Source organism: Stenella coeruleoalba (assembly GCF_951394435.1).
Source record: "Stenella coeruleoalba genome assembly, chromosome: 4".
Lineage (NCBI taxonomy): Eukaryota > Metazoa > Chordata > Mammalia > Artiodactyla > Delphinidae > Stenella > Stenella coeruleoalba.
The window spans coordinates 75,255,582-75,279,322 of NC_137149.1; the positions used below are offsets into that span (position 1 = coordinate 75,255,582).

A 23,741-nucleotide genomic window follows, 5' to 3' on the forward strand; every position below is an offset into this window, starting at 1 on the left:
GTGGCACGCAGGCTCTAGAGTGCAGGCTCAGTAGTTGTGGCGCACGGGCTTAGTTGCTCCATGACACATGGGATCTTCCCGGATCAGGGCTCGAACCCATGTTCCCTGCACTGGCAGGTGGATTCTTAACCACTGTGCCACCAGGGAAGCCCTAAATCTGATTATAATTTAATCTAATTATATATTTGTGTCTCAGGTAAGCTAAAAAGAAATCAATGTACGATAAAAGCTACACTGAAACTTCCAATTTTTAATGGACTTATTCTTCACAAGTATTGTCTGGTTTCCTAGTTAGAATTCAGGGGAGAACATATAACAGGCTTTCAATAATGCTTGAGCCCTAAAAATCATTTTTTTTGTCTCAATTCTGTGAACAAAGTGGGCAGTGTTAAGCATTCATGGAGAATCTGGAAGTTAAGGAACGTAGCTTAAGAAGTATCCAGTATAGGAAAAGTTAAAAGAGACAGATTTTAAAGAAGAAAAGAGATAGCATGGAACAAATATTTGTTGAGCTTACTACTTCTGAGGCTTACGTGCTGTATATCTAACTTATTGTTTCTCATTTTCCCAACCACCCTATGTTGCAGATATGGTTATTACCACCATTTAAAAATGGAGGAAAAGGAAATTCAGGGAGGTTAAGTAACTTGTACAAAGTCATAAATATCAACTAAAAAAAATAGTACTTAAATATCATTTTTAAAAGGCTTTACAGGGCTTCCCTGGTGGCGCAGTGGTTGAGAGTCCGCCTGCCGATGTAGGGGACACGGGTTCGTGCCCCGGTTCGGGAAGATCCCACATGCCGCGGAGCGGCTGGGCCCATGAGCCATGGCCGCTGAGCCTGCGCGTCCGGAGCCTGTGCTTCGCAACGGGAGAGGCCACAACAGTGAGAGGCCCGCGTACCGCAAAAAAAAAAAAAAAAAAAAAAAAAAGGCTTTACAACTGTATGTTCCTGTTTTAATTTCAACAGAATATCCAAGATATGTAATATTAGAAAAGATGTCCGTCCAACAATTTATTTTAGGAAGGTCAACTGAGAAGAGAATTCAGCAAGAAAAATAACTATAGTTCTTTTTTTTTTTTTTTGGCTGCGTTGGGTCTTTGTTGCTGCGCACGGGCTTTCTCTAGTTGCAGTGAGCAGGCTACTCCTTGTTGTGGTGCACGGGCTTCTCATTGCGGTGGCTTCTCTTGTTGTGGAGTACAGGTTCTAGGTGCAAGGGCTTCAGCAGTTGTGGCTCGTGAGCTCTAGAGCGCAGGCTCAGTAGTTGTGGTGCACGGGCTTAGTTGCTCCGCAGCATGTGGGATCTTCCCGGACCAGGGCTCAAACCCATGTTCCCTGCATTGGCAGGTGGAGTTTAAACCACTGCGCCACCAGGGAAGTCCATGTAGTTCTCTTTAAGATATGATTACAAAAATATATTTAACAAGATAAATAATCTAAACAAATATATAAAAAGGATAAGTTTTGCTGGGCATTCCTTCAGAGTACTATATTAAGTCATCAAGCTCCAGAAGTAAAAGGGGGCTTAAAAAAAGAAGCCACAATAAAATAATAGAAAAGTTCTACTTTTTTTTCTTTTTTTTACTTTTTTTTTTAACTTCACTGAGCTACTTTTCTTGTTTGACTGAAACAAAAGGAGTTTTAAATTTCCACTTCATTTCTGACTCTGCAATCAAACTAGGTAATTGTGCACAAAAAACAAAATAGTTCCTTATAAACTAAAAGCTCACAGGGCTTCCCTGGTGGCGCAGTGGTTGAGAGTCTGCCTGCCGATGCAGGGGACACAGGTTCATGCCCTGGTCCGGGAAGATCCCACGTGCTGTGGAGCGGCTGGGCCCATGAGCCATGGCCGCTGAGCCTGCGCGTCCAGAGCCTGGGCTCCGCAACGGGAGAGGCCACAACAGTGAGAGGCCCACGTACCGCAAAACAAAAAAACAACAACAAAAAAACCCTAAAGGCTCACAAATGCTTATACAACTAAAGACTATGTATTTGATGCACAGCTATTCAGCTTTTTTTTCTTTTTTTTTTTTTGGCATAATCTAGAAAGATTAGTAAATATTTTAAGGGAAGTTCAATTCCATGTAATCACTACAGAAGATACTATATCTGTCTTTGTAAAATGCCTGTGGGCATAAACAACACAATTCTTCTCACATGTTCTTATAAAACAATAAAGAAAAAGACAAACAACAAATCAAAGTCCCATAATCTGCTTTCAGAGTAGTACTGTCACAGCTAAAAAAAACAAAACAAAAAAGGTTTACCCTCACACAGTTTACTGAGTTTACTGCCTATATTAATAGGACTTACTATTTACATTGCCTTCATTAGCACAGTTTTATTATTCTAGGAGATTCTAAATCAAGAAAACAGAAGTTAATATAACTTTACTGTTCATTAATGAAAACCAAATCATCTCTTTAACAAAAGCATCAAAAATGGTTTACAACCCACGACTCTCTGAATCTCTTTTCTCAAAAGTTCCTTTGCTATTTCCACCAATCCATCATTGTTATATCACAAACCTTACCCAATCCTTAAATTAAGCCCCTGTATTGAAAGGTCTAGGGACCTCCCTGGTGGTGCAGTAGTTAAGAATCCACCTGCCAGGGACTTCCCTGGTGGTGCAGTGGTTAAGAATCTGCCTGCCAATGCAGGGGACACGGGTTTGATCCCTGGTCTGGGAAGATCCCACATGCCGCGGAGCAACTAAGCCCGTGCACCACAACGACTGAGCCTGTGCTCTAGAGCCCGCGAGCCACAACTACTGAAGCCCGCGCGCCTAAAGCCTGTGCTCCACAACAAGAGAAGCCACTGCAATGAGAAGCCCGCAACCGCAACTAAGAGTAGCCCCCCTTCGTCGCAACTAGAGAAAGCCTTCGCGCAGCAACGAAGACCCAACACAGACAAAAATAAATAAATACATAAATAAAGAATCCGCCTGCCAATGCGGGGGACACGGGTTCGAGCCCTGGTCTGGGAAGATCCCACATGCTGTGGAGCAACTAAGCCCATGCACCACAACTACTGAGCCTGTGCTCTAGAGGCTGCGAGCCACAACTACTGAAGCCCGCGAGCCACAACTACTGAAGCCCACGAGCCACAACTACTGAAGGCCACGAGCCTAGAGTCCGTGCTCTGCAACAAAAGAAGCCACCGTAATGAGAAGCCCACGCACCGCAAAGAAGAGCAGCCCCTGCTCCGCTGCAACTAGAGAAAGCCCGTGCACAGCAATGAAGACCCAATGCAGCCAAAAATAAATAAATTAGTTAATTAAAAAAAAAAGATCTACCTTACTTCAAAATCTCAGTAAATCAGATCCTGCCCTTCTCCCTCTGAGACCATCATACTCTTGGAGGTAGGCAGCATTCTCTCCTACCAATGTAAGCAATAAACTCAGCTTTATCTTACTATCAGGTTATTCTGATAACATCTGGGGAGTCAGCTGAAATTTGGTACTTCCTAGCTTGGTGATTTAAGTCCAAATCAAATAGAAAATTTAACATCACTGTTTCAATTTCTAAATTGGATATCTGAACATTTCATCTTTCAGAATCCAATTATTTAGCACTTTGCTTACTTGTGAACCTAAAAGTAAACCAAAAAGGGTTTAATAAGCAAATAGATTTCATTAAGTTCAAGCACAAAATAGCTATCAAGAAATCTGTACCCTCTACTCACAAATTAGCCCCTCATCCCTCACTGAGCACATATTTGCTCTCACCTTATAGACAATTCCTGCCTGTTAGGCTCAGTGCCTTTTAGTCAGCTGTCTCTCCCACCTCTCCTAGATCCCAAATCAGCTCCACTATCCTCAAGTTGCCTGTATCTCCATCCCCACCTCACTTCCCATAATGTTAGCATAGGACATTGCATCCTATTTCTTTCTAAAGTTACAATCCATCAACTTCCTCCAACATTCCTTATTACATAAAGAATTTATGTAACTTATTATCCCTCTTATCCTTTTAAGGCTCTCTAAAGAACAGAGAGTATTTTAAATATCATCTCCTCCCATCTCAAAGTATCTTACTCCTTTACCATATTCCTACCACTTGATTTTTCTAACCAATCCTCTCTACCAGGTCTTTATGCTCAACCTACAAGTCTCTCCCATCTAAAAACAAAGACAAAAAAGCTACACCCTCCCAGAATCCTTTCTCTTCTATTAAAACTAGTTTCTAGAAAATAACACTTTACTTTTGTTGTCTCCATTTCCTTATCTCTCATTCTCTTATCTCCAGCCTGTACTGTCTTCAGCCCTGGGAATTAGAAGTGAAAGCACTAAAGACCAGATTGTCAGGACTTCCCTGGTGGTCCAGTGTTAAAGAATCCGCCTTCTAATGCAGGGGGTGCGGGTTCAATCTCTGGTCAGGGAACTAAGCCTGCACACTTCAACTAGAGAGAAGCCCACACACCACAACTAGAGAGAGAAAACCTGCACACCAGAACTAGAGAGAAGCCACATGAAGAGCCCATGCGCCACAACAAAAGATCCCACACGCCACAATGAAGATCGTGCATGCCACAACTAAGACCCAACGCAGCCAAAAATTTAAATAAATAAAATAAATATTAAAAACAAAACAAAACCAAAAAAAAAACAGATTGTCAATTACAATAGATACCTCTGCAGCATTTAACCATTCCTTCCTTCTAGACCTGGGCATCCAATATAGTAGCCACTAGATACATGTGCCTATTGAGCACTAACAATGTGACTGGTCCACATAGAGATGTTTAAGTATAAAATACGTGCTAGATTTTGAAAATAATTAGTATATAAAAAAGAATGTAGGACTTCCCTGGTGGCACAGTTGTTAAGAAACTGCCGCCAATGCAGTCGACACCAGTTCAATCCCTGATCCAGGAAGATCCCACATGCTGCAGAGCAACCAAGCCCGTGCGCCACAACTACTGAGCCTGCACTCTAGAGCCCACGAGCCACAACTACTGAGCCTGCACGTTCTGTGACAAGAGAAGCCACTGCAACGAGAAGCCCGCTCACGGCAACAAAGAGTAGCCCCCGCTCACTGCAACTAGAGAAAGCCCTTGTGCAGCAACGAAGACCCAACACAGCCAAAAATTTAAAAAATTTAAAAAAAAAATTGTAAAGTACCTCACTAAATTTTTATATTGATTACATATTAAAATATTTGGGGTATACTGAATAAGATATATTGTTAAAATTAATTTCACTTTTTACTTTTTTTTAATTAATTTATTTTTGGCTGCGTTGGGTCTTCATTGCTGCACACGGGCTTTCTCTAGCTGTGGTGAGTGGGGGCTACTCTTTGTTGCGGTGTGCGGGCTTCGCATTGCGATGGCTTCTCTTGTTGCAGAGCACGGGCTCTAGGCATGCAGGCTCGGTAGTTGTGGCTCGAGGGCTCTAGAGTGCAGGCTCAGCAGTTGTGGCACACGGGCTTAGTTGCTCCGCGGCATGTGGGATATTCCCGGACCAGGGATCGAACCCATGTCTGCTGCATTGGCAGGTGGATTCTTAATCACTGCGCCACCAGAGAAGTCCCCACTTTTTACTTTTTAAATGTGGTTACTAAAAAAATTGTAATTACATAAAACTTATAATGACATAAAATTACAGATGTGTCCCATGAGGTTTCCATTTCTATTTCTGTTTCCTCCTCTGATTTTCTAAGCCTACTCCTCTCTGGTTCCCTTCCTCCTCTATTTCCTCCTTTCTTCAAAAGTTGAGAATCTCAACTTTATAGAGATTTCTCATTTCCCATAACAGTAAAACCAACTCAACGATGCTACAAGAGTAAACTTAATGAAATGCAAAATTTTTTAATGGTTCCTTGGATTAAGTTCAAACTTTTCCAACAGAGCATACCAGGTGCCTGCCCCCTCAGGTCATACGACTCCTACCCTCCCACTCTTCAGCTCTGCCCAGTACACTTTAGCAAGCCAAACTCCTTCTTTCTCCCATACCTCTGTAGGTACCTCTGCCAGGAATATGTTTCCTCTCTTCTTACTAATAATTAAGAAGCAAAGCTTCCAGCCATATCATTTGATTGCTGTTTGGCTCCAGGTCTGGATCAAACAGGTAAAGCCCTACTCTGCTAAAGAGAGCTAAAGTTCACATATAGCTGAAACAAGAGACCCAAGTACTTAGGACTGTCAATTTAGGAACAAGAGTTATAAAGAACAGGTATTTCAAAATCCATTTTTCCCTTTAAATTACAAGTTCTGAAGAAGGATTCTAAGGATAGAACTTACCGGAAGTGCTGGATGTTTGGCACTATACATGCATGAGGGACTCTGACAATCTTAGGTATCCCCGTGGTGCCTGATGTATGGAGAACATAGGCCAAGCAATGCTTTAGCCTCACATCCATGTGCTCTTCTAACTTTTCTTCACTGCTGTTCTCAGAATTCACACTCTTTGTCATTTTTTCTCTTTCATATGTCTCTCTTCTTATGCTATTATTTAGCATCAAGCTCACCTCAACATTTTTCCAGTGAAGTCTGAAGAGTACTAGGTCATTATGTTCTACTGTAAACGTTTCATAGTTCAATAATGTTTCATAGGAAGATTTGAATTTCTATGTTAAATGGGGAACAAAGTTTTACAACATTAATATGTTAAAACGCATTCTCTTTTATATAGAATATATATAGAATATTAAGTATTCATTTACTCATTCAACATAGCTTTTTTTTTTTTAAGTACAGCTGACTTTTGAACATGGGTTTGAATTGCACAGGTCCACTTATATCCGAGGTTGGTTGAATCTGCGGATGCGGGTACCAAGGACAACTGTAAAGTTATAGGCGAATTTTCCACTGCGCAGAAGTCACTGCCCCTAACCCCTGAGTTGTTCAAGGGTCAACTGTACTTGCTATATATCCAAGAATAAAAAGATAAATGAGAAACCTCCAAGAGTAAAGTGCGGTGCTTACTTTCAAACTCATCTTTAAAATAGAGACATAAAAACACACAACTGCAGTGCAACGTGGTGTAATAATGAAATATGCTTTAAATGTGAATGAGAACAGGGGATTTCCCTGGTGGTCCAATGGTTAAGACTCCATGCTTCCACTGCAGGGGGCGCAGGTTCGATCCGTGGTCCGGGAACTAAGATCCCACATACCGCGGCACAGCCAAAATCAATCAATCAGTCAATCAAAAAAAAAAAAAAAAACATGAATGAGAACAGAGAAGGCTGAACTTAACTTGCCTGGAAGGTCAGAGATTGATTCTTCATATGTAATATTTGTGTGTTATAAGTAGCTATTCTCCAAATAAAGAGGGGTACTTTAAACAAACAAGTCAATACACAGTATCTGACCTGACAAAGCTGGTGTTATGGAGAACAGTAAGCATTCCAATAAGCTGCAGAATTGGGGAAGATGGAGAAGATAAGTAGTGCTGTTGATAGGAGATGAGATGCTAATCCTTAATAACTGTGTACTCAACACCAAGGAGTTTAGACCTTAACCTGTGATGGGATCCAACAGAAAGTGGCAGTAGCACAGACTAGACTTTGCTTGTCAAGGAGAGACTTATATGCAAGACTCTGATAAATGAGAGCCTTTAATGAACCTTTCATAACAATTCAGATATGCTACATGGGCCTGAATGGTCTGTTGCAGCAGAAGTAGACAGAAAGGGTCTATGAAGAAAGAATCAATAGGACTTGATGACTTTCTGGATAGGGAGTGAGCTTGAGAAGATTGCTGAGTTTCTGGCTCAGTTACTTGGTAGATGGAAATAGATTAATACAGAAGTTTCCTTTGAGTATATCTTTCTAGGTTGATAAGCAGCAGCTTAATGAAGCATAACAAGTTTTCACAATAAAGAAATCAATTTAAATGAGAGGAAAAGATCACAACCCAGGACCAGGAGTTTTCTGTTTGTGTTTGTGTTGTGGTTTTAGGTGTAAGGTGTGGTATATTCTGTAATGTAAAAAAAATTAAGGCCCACATATTCTTAAGACCTAGCTCAAAAACCATCCTCCTCCATTAAAACTGTCCTGTCTCTACTGGGCTACGTATACTTCACTTAGGGCAATATCACACTATGCAGACCTGGGAAGTACTAACCTTTTCTCTCCAACTATATAAGCAACTAGAGGGCAAGAATCATATCTTAGACTGCTTTCACATACCAATGCCCTCCCAAACACCCTGTCTCTAGTGCAGAGTTTCTCAATCTAAACACTACTGACATTCTGGAACAGTTAAATCTTTGTGGGGACTGTCTTATGCATTGTAGGGTTTTTAGCAGCATCCCTGGCCTCTACCCATTAGAAGCCAGTGGCACCCCCTTTCCATCATGACCATAAAAAATATCTCCAGACATTGCAGAATGTTTCCTGGCAGGTAAAATCATGGCCAGCTGAAAACCACTACTCTAGTGGATCATGGGCATACAGTAGATGCTCAATAAATACACTGATTGTTCCTGTGTTAAGTGAAGAACACTTACACCATCATCAAAATCATGGAACAGGAAGCAAGGTACTTTCTGTGGGGTTTGCTGCTATGTACTCAACTCCTTCCTATATGCAGTTATGAAGAATAGCTTGATATTGACAATTAATTCTCCCACCCACCCACCTTGTCTATAAAACTTTCACCAAGGTTGTTAAAAAAATGAATATCACATCCTCATTTTAGTCTTTCTAACTTATCAACAAATAACCAATGTGAGGAACAGAAGAGAAAACTGTGGCCAGACACTGATATATGTGTACTTAGAAAATATTTATTAACTAAATTAATACTTTATCATCTCTTTCTGGAGGCCTTACTCTAATACCCATTATTCTCTAGGAAGTCCTCCATATAATATCTGAAGCTTTTGAATTGTCTTACTGCTATATATTACAGATACAGATGCATACACATATACACAAATAGGTAAAATTCATTTAAGTTACCCCCAATATAAAATGGTTCATATAGGTAATGGGCAATAATAGGCTAAATTGAATATAGTTTCTATAATGTTTTCTCCATGGTAAAACAATATTTTATAAGCAAGAAATGAAGAAATAATAATGAAACATGGGGTACCCTGCTTAACATATAATACCAATTCTTGCCCCTAAAGCAGTGTTTCTTTGCTAGATCTCTGGTTGGAAGTCACTTAAAAATAAAAAAAAAGTAATAAATTTAGTTTTCCAGAAAGGTCTGGTTTAAGTGCCAATCTCTTTTTCAAAATCTAAGCTTGGATATAGTTCTTTAATGTTGCTGACCACTGTAAGTTGCCATAAAAACACCAAGATAAAAGTATCAAGTATTATAAAAGTTTCCTACTATAAAAACAACTTTGGAAAGAGAAAGTAAATTCAAAACAATGCACAATACTAGAAGGCTAGAAGATACGTCCATGCCATTGAGCAGTGGTTCTCAGTGGAGCATGCGGGGTGGAGGGTGCCTCCAGGAGACGTTTGGCAATGTCTGAAGACAATTTTGGTTGTTGCAACTAGGGGGTGCTACTGGCAATTATTAGATGAGGCCATGGGGGTTACTAAACATCCTGTAATGTACAGGACACGCCTCACAACAAACACCCAACCCAAAATGTCTGTGCTGAGACCAAGAATTTTGCTGAGTTAGTGAATTTAGAAATCAAGACAGGGGATGGGACCCCTTCAATTGAAAAGTAAATGTAACACATAAAAATACAAACAAACAACTTAGATACCCACACTTACATTAATTTGCTGTTTTTCAACAAGGACATACTTTAGATTACATTTTTTCATAAAATGAATTGATAATGCTGGTGGTGAATCTGGATCAATAGGTGCATAAGCAGCAGGGACTTGGAGAATTCTAAAGAAACAAAGTACAGAGTCAGCATAGAATATCTTTTGAAAACAATCTTACTTTAAGATATCAAATTTTTAGTTCTAAAAAATATTACCCTAAAATCCAAGAGGGTAAGTTTATCCCAGGATGGCAGTAGAGACCAATTTCCCGAATTCCTTGAAAGTGACAATGTAACAGCAGAAAATTTGATAATTCTGAAGCAGCGTTAACCACAGTCTTGTAGGTGTAATAAACTGGAGGTTGGTTGTTACACTCATCAAAACATACAGCTATTTTATCCGAATAACGGGAGGCAGCCTGATGCACCAATTCCTGAAGAGTCATTTCACTGAAGTTTATCTGAACATCACTGGTAGCAGAGAGTTCTACCTATTTCCAGAAATGTTAGGGGGACAATGAGTTTTAGGGAGTTTGCTGGGGGGCGGGAAGTAGAGAAAAAATTCTATACAATCACTCCTCACAAAAATAACTACATCAAAGACACACAGTTAAAGAATCTCTGAACTACCAACTGTCTATGGTAACTTTGCTGAGAACAATGATTTTGATACAAGCAACCTAACTCCCTGTCAGAGGTGAAGAAACTTTGAGAGGGGAATGGTATATACATAGATGAGGATGAAACAAGCAGAAATGTAGAATTCTCTCAAAACAGAACACAAAGTAAAAAAGAAATGAATAATAATAAATAATTACCCAAAATAAAAGCAAATTTAAAGTACCACATGCTTAATTTTTTCATTTTTCTTCAGTTGTTACAGATTGATTAAAATAAAGTGGTTACAATCCTGCATGGTAACTTTGAAAAGACTAATGCAAATGAAGTCTGCTTTTAGGAACTGAATTTAGGTGAAAGCAAAACCAACCTCTGATAGAAAGAAGAGAAAAAACCTTTACATCCATCCAGTTTTAGTCCTGTATATAAAAACTGTGCTTATTATTATTATAACACAGCAAGCCACTTTTATAATTGTTAAGAAGCTCTTCATACTCTAGTTTGATATTTATTCACTTGTTTTTATGTTTGGTTTGTTTGTTTGGCAGCTTGCAGCATCTTAGTTCCCCGACCAGAGATCCAACCCAGGGCCCCAAGAGCGCCAAGTCCTAACCACTGGACCGCCAGGAAATTCCCTCTAGTTTGATTTTTAAATTGTCAATAAGTTCATTTAAATTTAGACTCTAAATATAGTATTACAACTCAATAAAGTATTGTATCAATACAATATTCTCTGGGCTTCTCAATGCAGATTCTATAAAAAGAAAATCTGGGGCTTCCCTGGTGGCACAGTGGTTAAGAATCTGCCTGCCAATGCAGGGGACACAGGTTAGAGCCCTGGTCCGGGAAGATCTCACATGCCTCGGAGCAGCTAAGCCCGTGCGCCACAACTGCTGAGCCTGCGTTCTAGAGCCCGCGAGTCACAACTACTGAGCCCGCGCACCACAACTATTGAAGCCCGCATGCCTAGAGCCTGTGCTCTGCAACGAGAAGCCACCGCAATGAGAAGCCCAAGCACCACATCGAAGAGTAGCCCCTGCTCACCGCAACTAGAGAAAGCTCGCACGCAGCAATGAAGACCCAACACAGCCAAAAATAAATAAATAAAATAAAATAATTTTTTAAAGTTAAAAAAAAGGAAAATCTGAAACAGTATTTCATCAAAGAAACTTTAGGGATGACTGAACAACAACAAAAAAACTTCACAACTCCTAGTATTTCCTTGAAGGTAAAGGTGATTTTTGTTTTCCCGCTGTGAAATTTATTTTCTGGATTTCAAAGCAAATAAGATTTATCAAACAGTCTATTTTAATTATTCAAGTTTTTTATTTCTTTATACTTATTTGAACTCATTTCCCTACTGATTCATCCATGTCATTTAATCAATATCAATTACAGAAAATAAAACATTTCTAAAGAGAGCAAAATGAACCAATAACTGCTGACACCCATAAGGTTTGGAAATGCTATGATTTCTAAACACAAAATTTTAAAATATAAAATAACTTTAGTACTTACAGTCTTTTCTATAAATACTAGCTCTTTCTGTGATGCACAAGATAAAATTTGTAAGCTTTCCTCATACACACAAATGACCATTACGTAAATATAAGGAAAGCTTTTCATAACATGCACTAAAATTATGGGAATGAGTCCATTCTGCAAGATGCAGTTAGTGCAGAAGGGGACCTTCTGCTTCCCTCTCCCCAAATGAATAACAAGTTGCCTATACTACAGAATGTATTATACTAAAGCATTTTAACAAAAAGTTATAGTCTACACGGAAAAAAAAAAGCATTGTTTTAATGCAAAAACACATCCAGCAGTTAATTTTCCACAGGAGGACAATCTAATTAATATACTATAATCTAAAATCCCTTGACATCAAAGTAAGGGGCAAGATTATAAAATGGATTAAATTCTTTTTAAAAAAGTCATTTTTTATGACAAATTACAAGATTCGCCACACATATCTATACAACAATTAAGATGTTTTTAAACTTTTAATTGCCAGTTTCCCAGTGTCTGCTATAGAGAATTAAGGCAAAATCTATTCTTGTTGTCTAAGGTTTTCATTTTCATTAACTGAATCATAAATACATTCGCTCCAATAGAGAATTTTATAATAACTGGATGCCCAAACATTTCTGGGACCATATAAGAAGGGGGCGGGGGGAAGCAAAATCTGATAAACAGATTATATATGTAATGGGATCATTAAGTTTTAAGATATTTGCTACTTTGTATCTGTAGAGGCTGCTACTTTAGTTATCAGAAGTCTCAGGGGCTCTTCCCAGGTTATTGGCTATTTTAAAGACATAAATAATCTAAAAACTTTTTTTTCCCGTATCCACCGGCTTCTTAACTTTCACTAAGCAACTACGTTTAATAACAATGCACTTTATACCTTCCAACACATTTTTTCAATTGCTTTTCGAAACCACGCTAACAAGACAGGGTAGGCTTATTTCCATTCGAAATAAGGAGCAGAGGGTCTAAGGCAGGGTGAGGGGAGAGCACACGGGTCGAGTTCAGCTTTTGCACCACTCCATCCCTCCAGACACCACTGATTCAACTCCGAGGCCCGGCGGTTGCCCGGAAGCTAAGCAAACCTGTGCGCAGTCAGCCGCAGGCGTCTTCGTACTTCGCCTCCCTCGCACGTGTCCCCAGTGGATACCGCCTCCTGCCGAGACCCACTCAGAAGGCGTAGGGGTGAGGGGGTAGCGGGGAGGTCCGAGCCCGTCCGGACCTTCTCCCGACAATCCAACCCCAACACTTCTTCACATACAGCGAATAAACCAACACCTTAAAGCCGGCCCACCGCGCAGCCCACCGGGCTCTCGACTTCCTAGCAATCTTCCCCGTCGCCTTGCTGACGTCAGCACGAGCGACCCGGGGCAAGCAGCGTCCTGCTGCCCCGCCCCTTCCCAGAGCTGCGGAGCCAATGCGAGAGAAGTGTTGGCTGCTTTGCTGGCGGTTCTCGTTTCAGATCTCAGGTGCGGCCTTGCTGGGATTTGGACAGGGTTTGCAAGGACTTTGAAGTTGACCCGGTTGGAGTCGTACCCTTTCATATTTGCCAAGAAACTCCGGGCAAGAAACTTTAATTCCAAGCAGGTGTCTCCTCGTTCACAAAGTGGGGATAAAGATATTACGTAGAGTTAACGTGAAGAGCGATGAAATCATTGTGAAATAAGAGTGACTGGACTTAATGCGTTGGACTTTTTTTTATAACCTGCCCTCCACTGTGGGGAACTGTTCAACAATAAAGCCTGCAAACGAAGTCCCTGTCATAAGTAGGCTGACATTTTAATTGGAAGAGATGAATTTAAACGGTAACTAAGAAAATTTTAACTTTCAAACAGCTATAAAGAAAACAGGTCTGAGGAGAGTTACTTAAGCTATACGCTGAATAAAAATCTGTTTTTAAGGGAATTTTAGTTGGAGGCGTTTAAGTTAGTTATCTAAAATGTCAACAGCAATAATAGTGATATTTTTTAAAGCTACTGTGCGGGTAGCAGAGAGGAAATTGAAACCGAGTCCCCCCTACTGAGTTTATGATTAATCTCTCCCTCCACAACTGTATTCCCTTTCTTGTCCCCTCTGACCTCAATCCTGTGTTAACTGAACACTAATCAAAGTCAGATGAGTAAGACTGCTGTTGTTGATAACATCGTTAATGTACTAAAATTGCTGTTGTAGATACATGCATCATCATTAACATACAAACTCAGGATGTTTCTCCAAGGCAAGATGAGCTCACAGACCTGTATCACCTGGCCAGAATCATAAACTGGAGACAACCTGACTCACAAAACCATGATTAAGAAATGTAAGAAGACTGTGATTAACCCCAGTTTCTTTGTTCTTCCCCTTTAAAACGTCCCTAACTCAAAGACCAAGATGGGGTGGATCTGAGATCTATCTGCCACTTCCTTGCTTGGCACCCTGCAAATAAACCCGTACTTTGCTGCAAACACCTGCTGTCAAAGAGTTTGGCTTTCTGCACCCCGCACGCAGGATCCCTTGCTCAGTTACAAAGTGATCAGGGTTTTGGTTTTGTTTTGGCTAGGGGAAGGACTGAGGAGGCAGCCGGGCATCAATAAACGATACATGAAAAGGCATAGGATGCTTTCGTGTCCTTAGGTGTTGGTGGCAAGGAACTGTAGCAGTAATCCAAGCAAGACATACCTCCACTTGCCCTTGAGACTTTCACCAAGTTGTACTATGGGTCTTTTATTTGGGGAGGGGCCACTCAAAGGTGTCTCTTTGTTTCTATATTTGGGAATGACACCATTATCCACCCAGTGAGACAGTAAAGAAACCCTAGATATCCACTCCCACCCAACTTCTTTTTTACCCTCCTGTATGCAATTAGATCCTACGTCCTCTACTCCCCAATCACTAGGCCAATGCCCAGCTGTCTATATCAGAATCGCTTGTGGTAATGTTAAACAACACAGATTCCAGATTCCTGGATCTCCATCCCAAGAGGCTCTGAATTCATTTTCTAGTGATGGAGGGGCCTGCAATCTGCATTCCTCCCCTGCCCCCCATCTGCATTCTTTAAATGATAACATCGTCATCTCCACTACTGCTATCTTAGTTCAGGTCTTCTTGGTCAGTGTTTCCCTAAAGCCCTTCCAGTCTTGCTTGGCTACAGTAGACTCTGAACTGCTGCCAGGATAATGTCTGTTTCATTATTGAAAATATCATTTTTCAATTCTGATATTAATGATAGCTTTTTTAGTTTTTTTCCCCCCTTGCAGTCTCTATTTCTTCTGTCGGTTTTGGATTCTTTCATGTTAGAGGCTTCCACGGGTGTCTGGTAATAATCATTGATTATCTGATCATATTTAAAAGTGGGCATTTAAAAGCTGATTGGAAGCTCTGAATCCATGGAGCAAGTGTTTTGAAAATCAAGTGAGAGAAAAGGGCTGCAGGGGTGGGAGGAGGGTCTCAGAATTCAGTATAAAATTTTTCACTTAATTCTATTGCAGGTGCCTGATGTCCTCCAAAGACCCTCTGTTTTACTCTCTCCCAAACAAAACGGCCTTCAGAGTTAAGCTTAAGGGTGATGGGAGGTAGCATAAGGGTATAACTCATTCCTAAGTGAATTTCCAGTCCTTTTAGTTACCATCTTTACCCCTGCTTCCAAACGCCAGTTTCTCAGTTTTTAAGGGTGCTCTATGATGTAAATAGGATTGCTTATTGGCTTTGCTCACTGCTGGTTTAGTCTAGCTTTTCCAAATCAGCCGAGCCCTTTGCTTTTTTGCTTTTTTAAAAAAATAAATGAGGGCTTCCCTGGTGGCGCAGTGGTTGAGAGTCCGCCTGCCGATGCAGGGGACACGGGTTCGTGCCCCGGTCTGGGAAGATCCCACATGCCGCGGAGCGGCTAGGCCCGTGAGCCATGGCCGCTGAGCCTGCGCGTCCGGAGCCTGTGCTCCGCAATGGGAGAGGCCACAACAGTGAGAGGCCCGCGTACCGCAAAAAAAAAAATAATAATAAAAAAAAATAATAAATGAGTTTGTTTATTTATTTATTTATTGGCCGCGCCATGCGGCATGCGGGATCTTAGTTCCCCAATCAGGGATTGAACCCATGCCCCCTGCAGTAGAAGCGCAGAGTCCTAACCACTGGACCGCCCAGGAATTCCCTGAGCCCTTTGTTTTGATTTTAAAATTTTGTTTCTGTTATCTCTTTCGCTCTATCCTTGAGAGTTTGTGACTCTAAAAATCCCTTCACTGTCATTTTCAGGGGGTCTAAGAGGGAGCAAATGTAGAAGACTACGTTCATTTTTACCTGGTAATCTAGAGCGAGCATTCTAAAACATACACCAGAGCAGTAACAGCATTCTCCTGCTTAAGAAGCTTCAGTGGCCTCTCATTGCCTGCATGACATTCAGACTCTAGCAAGGTAAACAAGATAGTTCGTTATCTTTCTAGCCTAATCCCTCACAGTTGGCTACTGCTTCCTCACCCCATGCTCCACATTCCCCACACCTGGTACTGTAAGAGCCAGCTATAATAAGACCCTAGTAAGTCTTCTGAGCCTACCAAACCCTTATCAAGTTTCCACACCTGTGCTTTGGCTGAGTCACAGGCTGAAAAACCCTTTCCCTCCCCACACCTGCTTGATCAACATTTATTCCTCTTATGAAAACAGTTCTAACATCACCTCCTCAATGCCTTTCTTCAAGCCTTGTATGAGAATTTACCTATCCTCCTCCAACCCCCATCCCATAAACCTAGCATACCGCTGGGAAAATCAATTTGCCATGGGCCCCGAGTGTCCCTGCAAATTTTTGCTGGGTACACAAAGAATGCAAGGTACTGACTGCTCTTTATCCAGGTCATTTTTCAGGGCTGTTGGGGGTGATCAATCTTCAGAGCTGAGGTAATGTCTTCCCCAAGCAGCAAGCTTTCTTCCACTTACTGTAAAAGGAATGAATCCCCCCAAACTTAGTATTCCTTTCCTGTAACGTAACCCACTGTGTGTGCAGACATCCATCTATGTCTATCTTAGTTACCCGAGGGGGACTTAGGAGGCATGGAGAATTGACAGACATGAAGCTCCGGCTACTGCTTTTGCCATGAGTAATGAAGTTCTCTTTGACCCAGGAATCTCATGTCCGCTACCACGAAACAGTAACAAAGTGGCTTATTAGATTTTAAACAGGGTACAAGCCTTCCCAAACGGTGACTTACACTTCTCATAGAACCTGTAACAGCTGCATTATTTCCAAGTCTGTCTTCATTTAATCCCTTCTTGACAGCAGAGATTCATGTGTTTTGCACCTGTTTCCTGAACTATCTTTTTACTGTTCCCCATCTATTTACTACATCATTCCAATTCCCAACAAGTATCAAATGCCTGCCCCAGTACCTTGCTGATCCTTTGCACATTTATTGGTACATTCTCATTTCACTGCTTCTCTTCAGCTACTTCCCAACTCATCTCTCAGTTGTCAATGTCATTGTTTCTTTTGAAAATAAAAATTATTTCAAAAATAATTTTGAGGGACTTCCCTGGAGGTCCTGTGGTTAAGGCTCTGCGTTTCTACTGCAAGGGGCACGGGTTCGAACTTTGGTCGGGGAAGGTCCCGCATGGCATGCAGCACGGCCAAAATAAATAAATTAAAAAAAATAAAAAATACGCTTAAAAAATTTCTAAACAACAACAACAAAAAAATTTGAAAACCTTTGACCCTACCCCAAGACAAGGTTAGGTCCCTGTTATGTGCTCTGGTAGCACTGTAGCCCACGTCACAGTTGGGACAGGAGTGTGTGATTTACTCTAAGGGAGCTCAGCTGCCCATGGGTTCATTCAGGTTTGGCATTTTTGTCAGGTGATTGTGAAAGAACGGAGGGATGAGGGAAGTTAGGCTCTTTGCAAGAGTGAGCCCGTTCGAGTTCTCTAGAGGGAATTCCCTGGCGGTCCAGTGGTTAGGATTCTGCGCTGCCACTGCAGAGGACATGGGTTCGATACCTGGTTGGGGAACTAAGATCCCGCATGCCGTGGCCAAAAAAAAAATTGATGTTGCCGTGTTGAAACAGGTTGGAGACCCTGGTAGGGTTTCTAGGGTGCAGTCTTGAGAATTCTATCTTCTTCTGGAAACCTCAGTCTTTACTCTTAAGGCCTTCAACTGACTGGATGAGGCACACCCACATTACGGAGGGTAATCTGCTTTACTCACAGCCTACTCATTTACACGTTCATCCCAGGTAAAAAAAAATACCTTCCAGGCAACGTCTAGACTGGTGTTTGAACAACGTGGCACCAAAGCCTAGCAAACTGAAACATAAAATTAACCATCACATCTAACATACCATCAGTGGAGCCAAACAAGCAATCTTCAATGATTGAAGTAGAGTGCAGGCACCCACTTGCGTCTCCGTTGTATAATCATTTTCTGTTTGTCATAGTGCAGTGAGAAATTCTGATTCACTCTGTTATAAAGCAGAAACTAATGCACCATTGTAAAGCAATTATACTCCAATAAAGATGTTAAAAAAAAAAAGAAATTCTAAAAAGGTTAAAAGCATTGGTTCCTGCCATCCAACAAATTCTCAGCTACATGAGAAGACAATTTCTGCACACAAAAACATAAATTTACATGGCATTTTTTGCAGTTTTCTCTAAAACGTCTGAGTGAGCAGTTTTTTTCTGAGAGGGCTGGATTTTCTTTTTGACCTCTTTATGAAACACGAAGGCAATTTTCCTTAGAGGAGTTGACTACACCCTACTTGAAACCCTAAGAAAGGCATCAGAAACGCAAGTACTTGAGTTAATCATATTAATATGATGAACTTAAGTCTACCTGTCAGAGCAAACTTTGCTAGATTCCAGGGAAGAAATAGAGATAATATCTAAAGTTGGTACAGTAAGAAGTAAATAGTATGAGCTAATTGTTTAAAACATAGAGATTAACAACAGAAAAAATATTTAAATGTGGATGCACTACAGAGGACTGGAGAGGGCAGTGACCTCTTTATTTTCTTCATTTTTAACTATATGCATGTATTATTTTGATAGTTTTTTTTAGAGGTAGGACCCTGGTATCTTTATTTTTAAACAGACTGTTTTTTAAAGTAGTTTTAGGTTCATAGCAAAATTGAGAAGGTACAGGGTTCCCATATGCCCCCTACCCCCGCATAAAATTATCTTCCCCGTTATTAATATCCCCCCCCGGAAGTAGTCCATTTGTTACAGGTGATCATTACACTGACACATCATTATCACCCAAAATTTATAGTTTACATTAGGGTTCATTCTTGGTGTCATATATTCTACAGATTTGGACAAATATATAATGACATGTATCCACCATGATAGTAACATACAAAATATGTTCACTATCCTAAAAATCCCCTGTGCTTCACCTATTCATCCCTCTCCCCACCAGCTCCTGGCAACCACTGATGTTTGTTTGTTTGTTTGTTTTTTTGCGGTACGCGGGCCTCTCACTGCCGTGGCCTCTCCCGTTGCGGAGCACAGGCTCCGGACGCGCAGGCTCCGCGGCATGTGGGATCTTCCCGGACCGGGGCACGAACCCGTGTCCCCTGCATCGGCAGGCGGACTCTCAACCACTCTCAACCACTGCGCCACCAGGCAAGCCCACCACTGATCTTTTTTATTCTCTCCATAGTTTTGCCTTTTCCAGAATGTCATATAGTTGGAATCATACAGTATGTACTCTTTTCAGATAGGCTTCTTTCACTTAGTAATATCCATTTAAGTTCCCTCCACATCTTTTCATGGCTTGACAGCTCATTTCTTCTCAGACTGAATAATATTCCATTGTCTGGATGTACCACAGTTTATTCATGTACCTACTTTATTTTTATTTTTAAAAGTACTCCTCCCCAACACACACACACAGTTTGGGAATCTAAGCCTCCTCTTCTGTGACATCTTCCCTATTCTTGCTAGTGTCTCCACAGAACTTGGCACTAACATAGCGCTTACTAAGCACTGCATTTCTATTTACTTTATTTGTCCCTCCTACTCAGCCAGCAGTTTTGCCTGGTTCATAAGAGATAGTCTATTTACTGAAATGCCTGAACCAGAGAAATAAGATATGACTAGCTGGCGCCAAGAATGGATCCTGGATGTGACTGTCACTGTGCTGCTCACTATAATGCAGTACCTGAAAGTCACTATTTAGAAAAAGTACACACAGATATTTCAATGTACTCATTACATGTATTTGTCACCAACTCATCACAAGGAAGTCACAAAAAGTAGGCTTAGTTTAGTTCACAATATAGATCCTGTGAAAACACATTTCTCATTTGCTCTGCAGTTTACAATACCTATAAAAATTTAAAGCAGTTAAACAACATTTGAGATTACACTGGTATAAAATTGTAATTCACACTTCAGAAACTTGTGAAATAAAAGGCCATGATGGAGAAAGAGTAAGAAATTTGTAGAATTACCAAACTGTCACAGTATCATTTTCCTTTATGAAAGCATCTCAATAAAACAAAACTATGGAAAACACAAAAGTCATATCAGAGATTTTGGTTTAGTACTTTCCCTGAGTCTCTTGTTTTTAAAAAAATCAAAGTAAGGCTGGTTCAAAACTGACCCATAAGGTCTTGCCTCCTCCATATGCTGCCATGAGGAATACATTTAAGGCAAGAGGCTATACACACAAATGGTCCCAGGGCTTTATTCAGATGCCAGTTTGCTTGTGGTACCACCACAGGGTTATCTGACCCACTGCTGCCCTCTGCACATGGGCTTAAAGAGCTGTCAACGTTTTCTCTTGGCCTGCCATGATACAACACATGAGACTAAATACCAAATGAAGACAAAAGATTATGGTTATTAATAAATATTACAATTCTAGGTGGATTTGGACACTAGGTACACCAAATCATAGTAATAACACAGAAACAAACACTTTTATGTTTTCAAAATCTTACATAAACAAGGGTTGAGGGCAAGTCATTTTAAAGTTTTAAATCTCAGATGTTAAAAAACAAACAAAAACCTTTTAAAAAATCTAATTCATTAGATCCCAATAAAACAAAGTAGAAAAAGTGATACGTTCATGCTCAGAATTAGATGAGCATGCTAACTGAAAAAAGTTGTTGTCTCCTTGTTCCATAAAATTGGCCCCTACAATGTTTCTACTTGATCATCTCATTGCATACACAGTATATTTGCAAGTGATCAAGCACTTCATTAAAAAAGCATATAATCAAATTAAGGATAAAAGGTTTGTTAGAATCTAAAGAATTATTTTTTACTTCAAATGTACCAGGTTACTTGCTGGGCTTCTACTATAAGGGCACTAAGTAGTATGGATCATACTTTCTAGTCAAATGTAGGAAAATATTTTGCACAGCCATGTTTTTACAGTCATTCTCAGAGCATCTCAAAGATAGGTTGCAAATTACTGCTGTATGTCTCCCTCTTGAAATCTCAATTGCAGACCAATGGCCAACATTTCAAAAGCTAATAATCACGCACTGTCTTAAAACTGAGGGGTGGAATAATGGCTCTAACCACCCAAATAACTGCTGCAAGTTATTTAATTTAGTAATATAAGCACCTCATTGCACAGGTGGGGAAAGTGAGGCACAAAAAGGTGTTTCTTCTGTTTTTTGTTTTTTTTAAAGAGAACTCTTGATGCTAGGTAACTTTGGGGTATAATGGATTCAAGGTTTGCATGAAATGCTATACTTAACTCACATGTCCTGTTTGCATCACAACACCTTAGTCTAACCTCTTACAAACTCTTTAAAGCATGGACCTGGCAAATGCCACTGACCACCTACCTTCTCTGACCAGGTGAAAAAGTCTAGCCAATGCTTGAGCGAAGAAAAAGAATACCACATATTGTTGTTTTATATGTAATTAGCAAGGTTCAATTATGAAAATATTCCATAACTGAATTTCCATAACTCTCAAACATTCCACAAAATTCTCTAAGAACCTGTGGGAGAGTAGAGTACCTGGCAATCCTCTCTTGAACAGAAATTTACCGATTTGTTGCATTACTGTTGATGACCTGAAGTTAAATGTATACGATTTCTAAAAATAAAAGTACTAAACTACTAAATAAAACTGAAAGGATCATCCAAGTTCCTAGATAATACCAAAATATTTATCTAGGATTACTAAAGAAATCATAGCCCTTTGGTACCCTTTTCAGAGAAAAATCTCAAAACTTATAACACAAGCATGTGGCATTTCACTCTGTACCGAGTAACAGTAAATGGAGGTGTAACCACTATAACTTCTCCACTAACTTTGTGTTTTGAAACATCGTGTCTGCCCCTAGCAGCTACCATTCCAGTTCCACAGGGTATTTTCCAGTCAGACAAGCTGTACAATGATCGTTCTTTTCAAAACATTCCAGACCATTCCCATTTTCTTGAACAATAACATCTTCCTTTGTACAATGACCGTTCTTTTCAAAACATTCCAGACCATTCCCATTTTCTTGAACCATAATATCTTGCCTTTTCACTTTTTGTTTTTTAAATGTTATCCCTTCTTGTACAGATGCAACCAGTCCTTCTACTGACAGATACACAACACTGTTTGCTCCTACGGGGGAAAGACAGGGAAAAAGGTCATGAGACTTCCTTTGGAAAGGAAGAATTGCCTTAACAGAGAATAGTTACAAACAGAAAAACATAAGCCAAAATAAAAATTTCTCCTTTAGCCCCTATCTCTCTCTCTTTTTTTTTAATTTTTAAAAATTTATTTATTTATTTTTTGGCTGCGTGGCTTGTGGGATCTTAGTTCCCTGACCCGGGACTGAACCCAGGCCCTCGGCAGTGAGAGCTGGAGTCCTAACCACTGGACCACCAGGGAATTTTCTCCATTAGCCTCTCTTAAAAAAAAAACGGCGGGGGTGGTGGTGGCTGGAGAATCAGTAAAACTCAGGGCCTTTATTATTTTTTTTTTAATTTTAAATTGGAATTTAAGGGATAACAATTTAAAATAGCAGTGGAGGATTTAAGTCTAGAATGGCTTCAGAAGGCTTTAGGAGTCATTTTCTTGAATAACAGATCTTGAAGTCCGAAAGACTTCAGATTTAAGCTCAAGGTCACTTACTTTTCCTAAGACATTTTTTTCCAGCTATCAGATAAGGGAAATATTGCCTAATTGTAGCAGTTTTGTGATGTTATTATGATAATATAGATATGTTCCTGGCAAAGAGTGAGTGCTCACAATATATCAGTTGGCTGACATTCAAAATATTTAACTGGGGGGCTTCCCTGGTGGCACAGTGGTTGGGGGTCCGCCTGCCGATGCAGGGGACACGGGTTCGTGCCCTGGTCCGCGAAGATCCCACATGCCGTGGAGCGGCTGGGCCCGTGAGCCATGGCGGCTGAGGCTGCACGTCCGAAGCCTGTGCTCCACAACGGGAGAGGCCCCAACAGTGAGAGGCCCGCGTAACGCAAAAAAAAAAAAAAAAAAAAAAAAAAAAAAAAATTTAACTGGGGACTTCCCTGGTGGCACAGTGGTTAAGACTCCGCCTGCCAATGCAGGGGACACGGGTTCAAGCCCTGGTCCGGGAAGATCCCACATGCTGCGGAGCAACTAAGCTCGTGCGCCACAACTACTGAAGCCCGTGCGCCTAGAGCCCGTGCTCTGCAACAAGAGAAGCCACCGCAATGAGAAGCCCGCGCACCGCAACGAAGAGTAGCCCCTGCTTGCCGCAGCTAGAGAAAGGCCCGCACACAGCAACGAAGACCCAACGCAGCCAAAAATAAAATATAAATAAATAAATAAATTTACAAAAAAAAATTTAACTGGTAAGGTACAGGTATGACCAGTCAAGAGAAACAACAGCTGTAAACAATCAGTGTGGAGGTACCATACATGGATGAACATGTATGTGATATTTATAGTTTATACCTCACCTGAATTTGAAAGGCAAATGTCTTATCAAGGATAACCTCCATCTCCAAGACT

General features: G+C 40.6%; 2 protein-coding genes across 7 annotated transcripts in view; both read right to left on the minus strand.

Moving 5' to 3' along the window:
• AASDH (aminoadipate-semialdehyde dehydrogenase) overlaps window positions 1–13,820 on the minus strand; it is a 39,532-nt gene extending 25,712 nt beyond the window's left edge. The window contains exons 1-4 of one of the 4 annotated variants that reach the window (XM_079920584.1): window positions 12,914–13,820; window positions 9,900–10,174; window positions 9,688–9,808; window positions 6,242–6,567 (exon numbers count right to left, since the gene is read on the minus strand). In XM_079920584.1, the coding sequence (XP_079776710.1) occupies window positions 6,242–6,567; window positions 9,688–9,808; window positions 9,900–10,129 (677 nt within the window). In that variant the 5' untranslated portion in view covers window positions 10,130–10,174; window positions 12,914–13,820. The other 3 variants (XM_079920586.1, XM_079920585.1, XM_079920587.1) reach the window with 3 other exon arrangements.
• A 6,631-nt stretch (window positions 13,821–20,451) lies between these two features.
• Window positions 20,452–23,741, minus strand: part of PPAT (phosphoribosyl pyrophosphate amidotransferase) — a 36,892-nt gene continuing 33,602 nt past the window's right edge. For all 3 annotated transcript variants that reach the window (XM_079919157.1, XM_079919158.1, XM_079919159.1), the window contains one exon: window positions 20,452–22,364. In XM_079919157.1, the coding sequence (XP_079775283.1) occupies window positions 22,099–22,364 (266 nt within the window). In that variant the 3' untranslated portion in view covers window positions 20,452–22,098. The remainder of the gene's footprint in view (window positions 22,365–23,741) is intronic.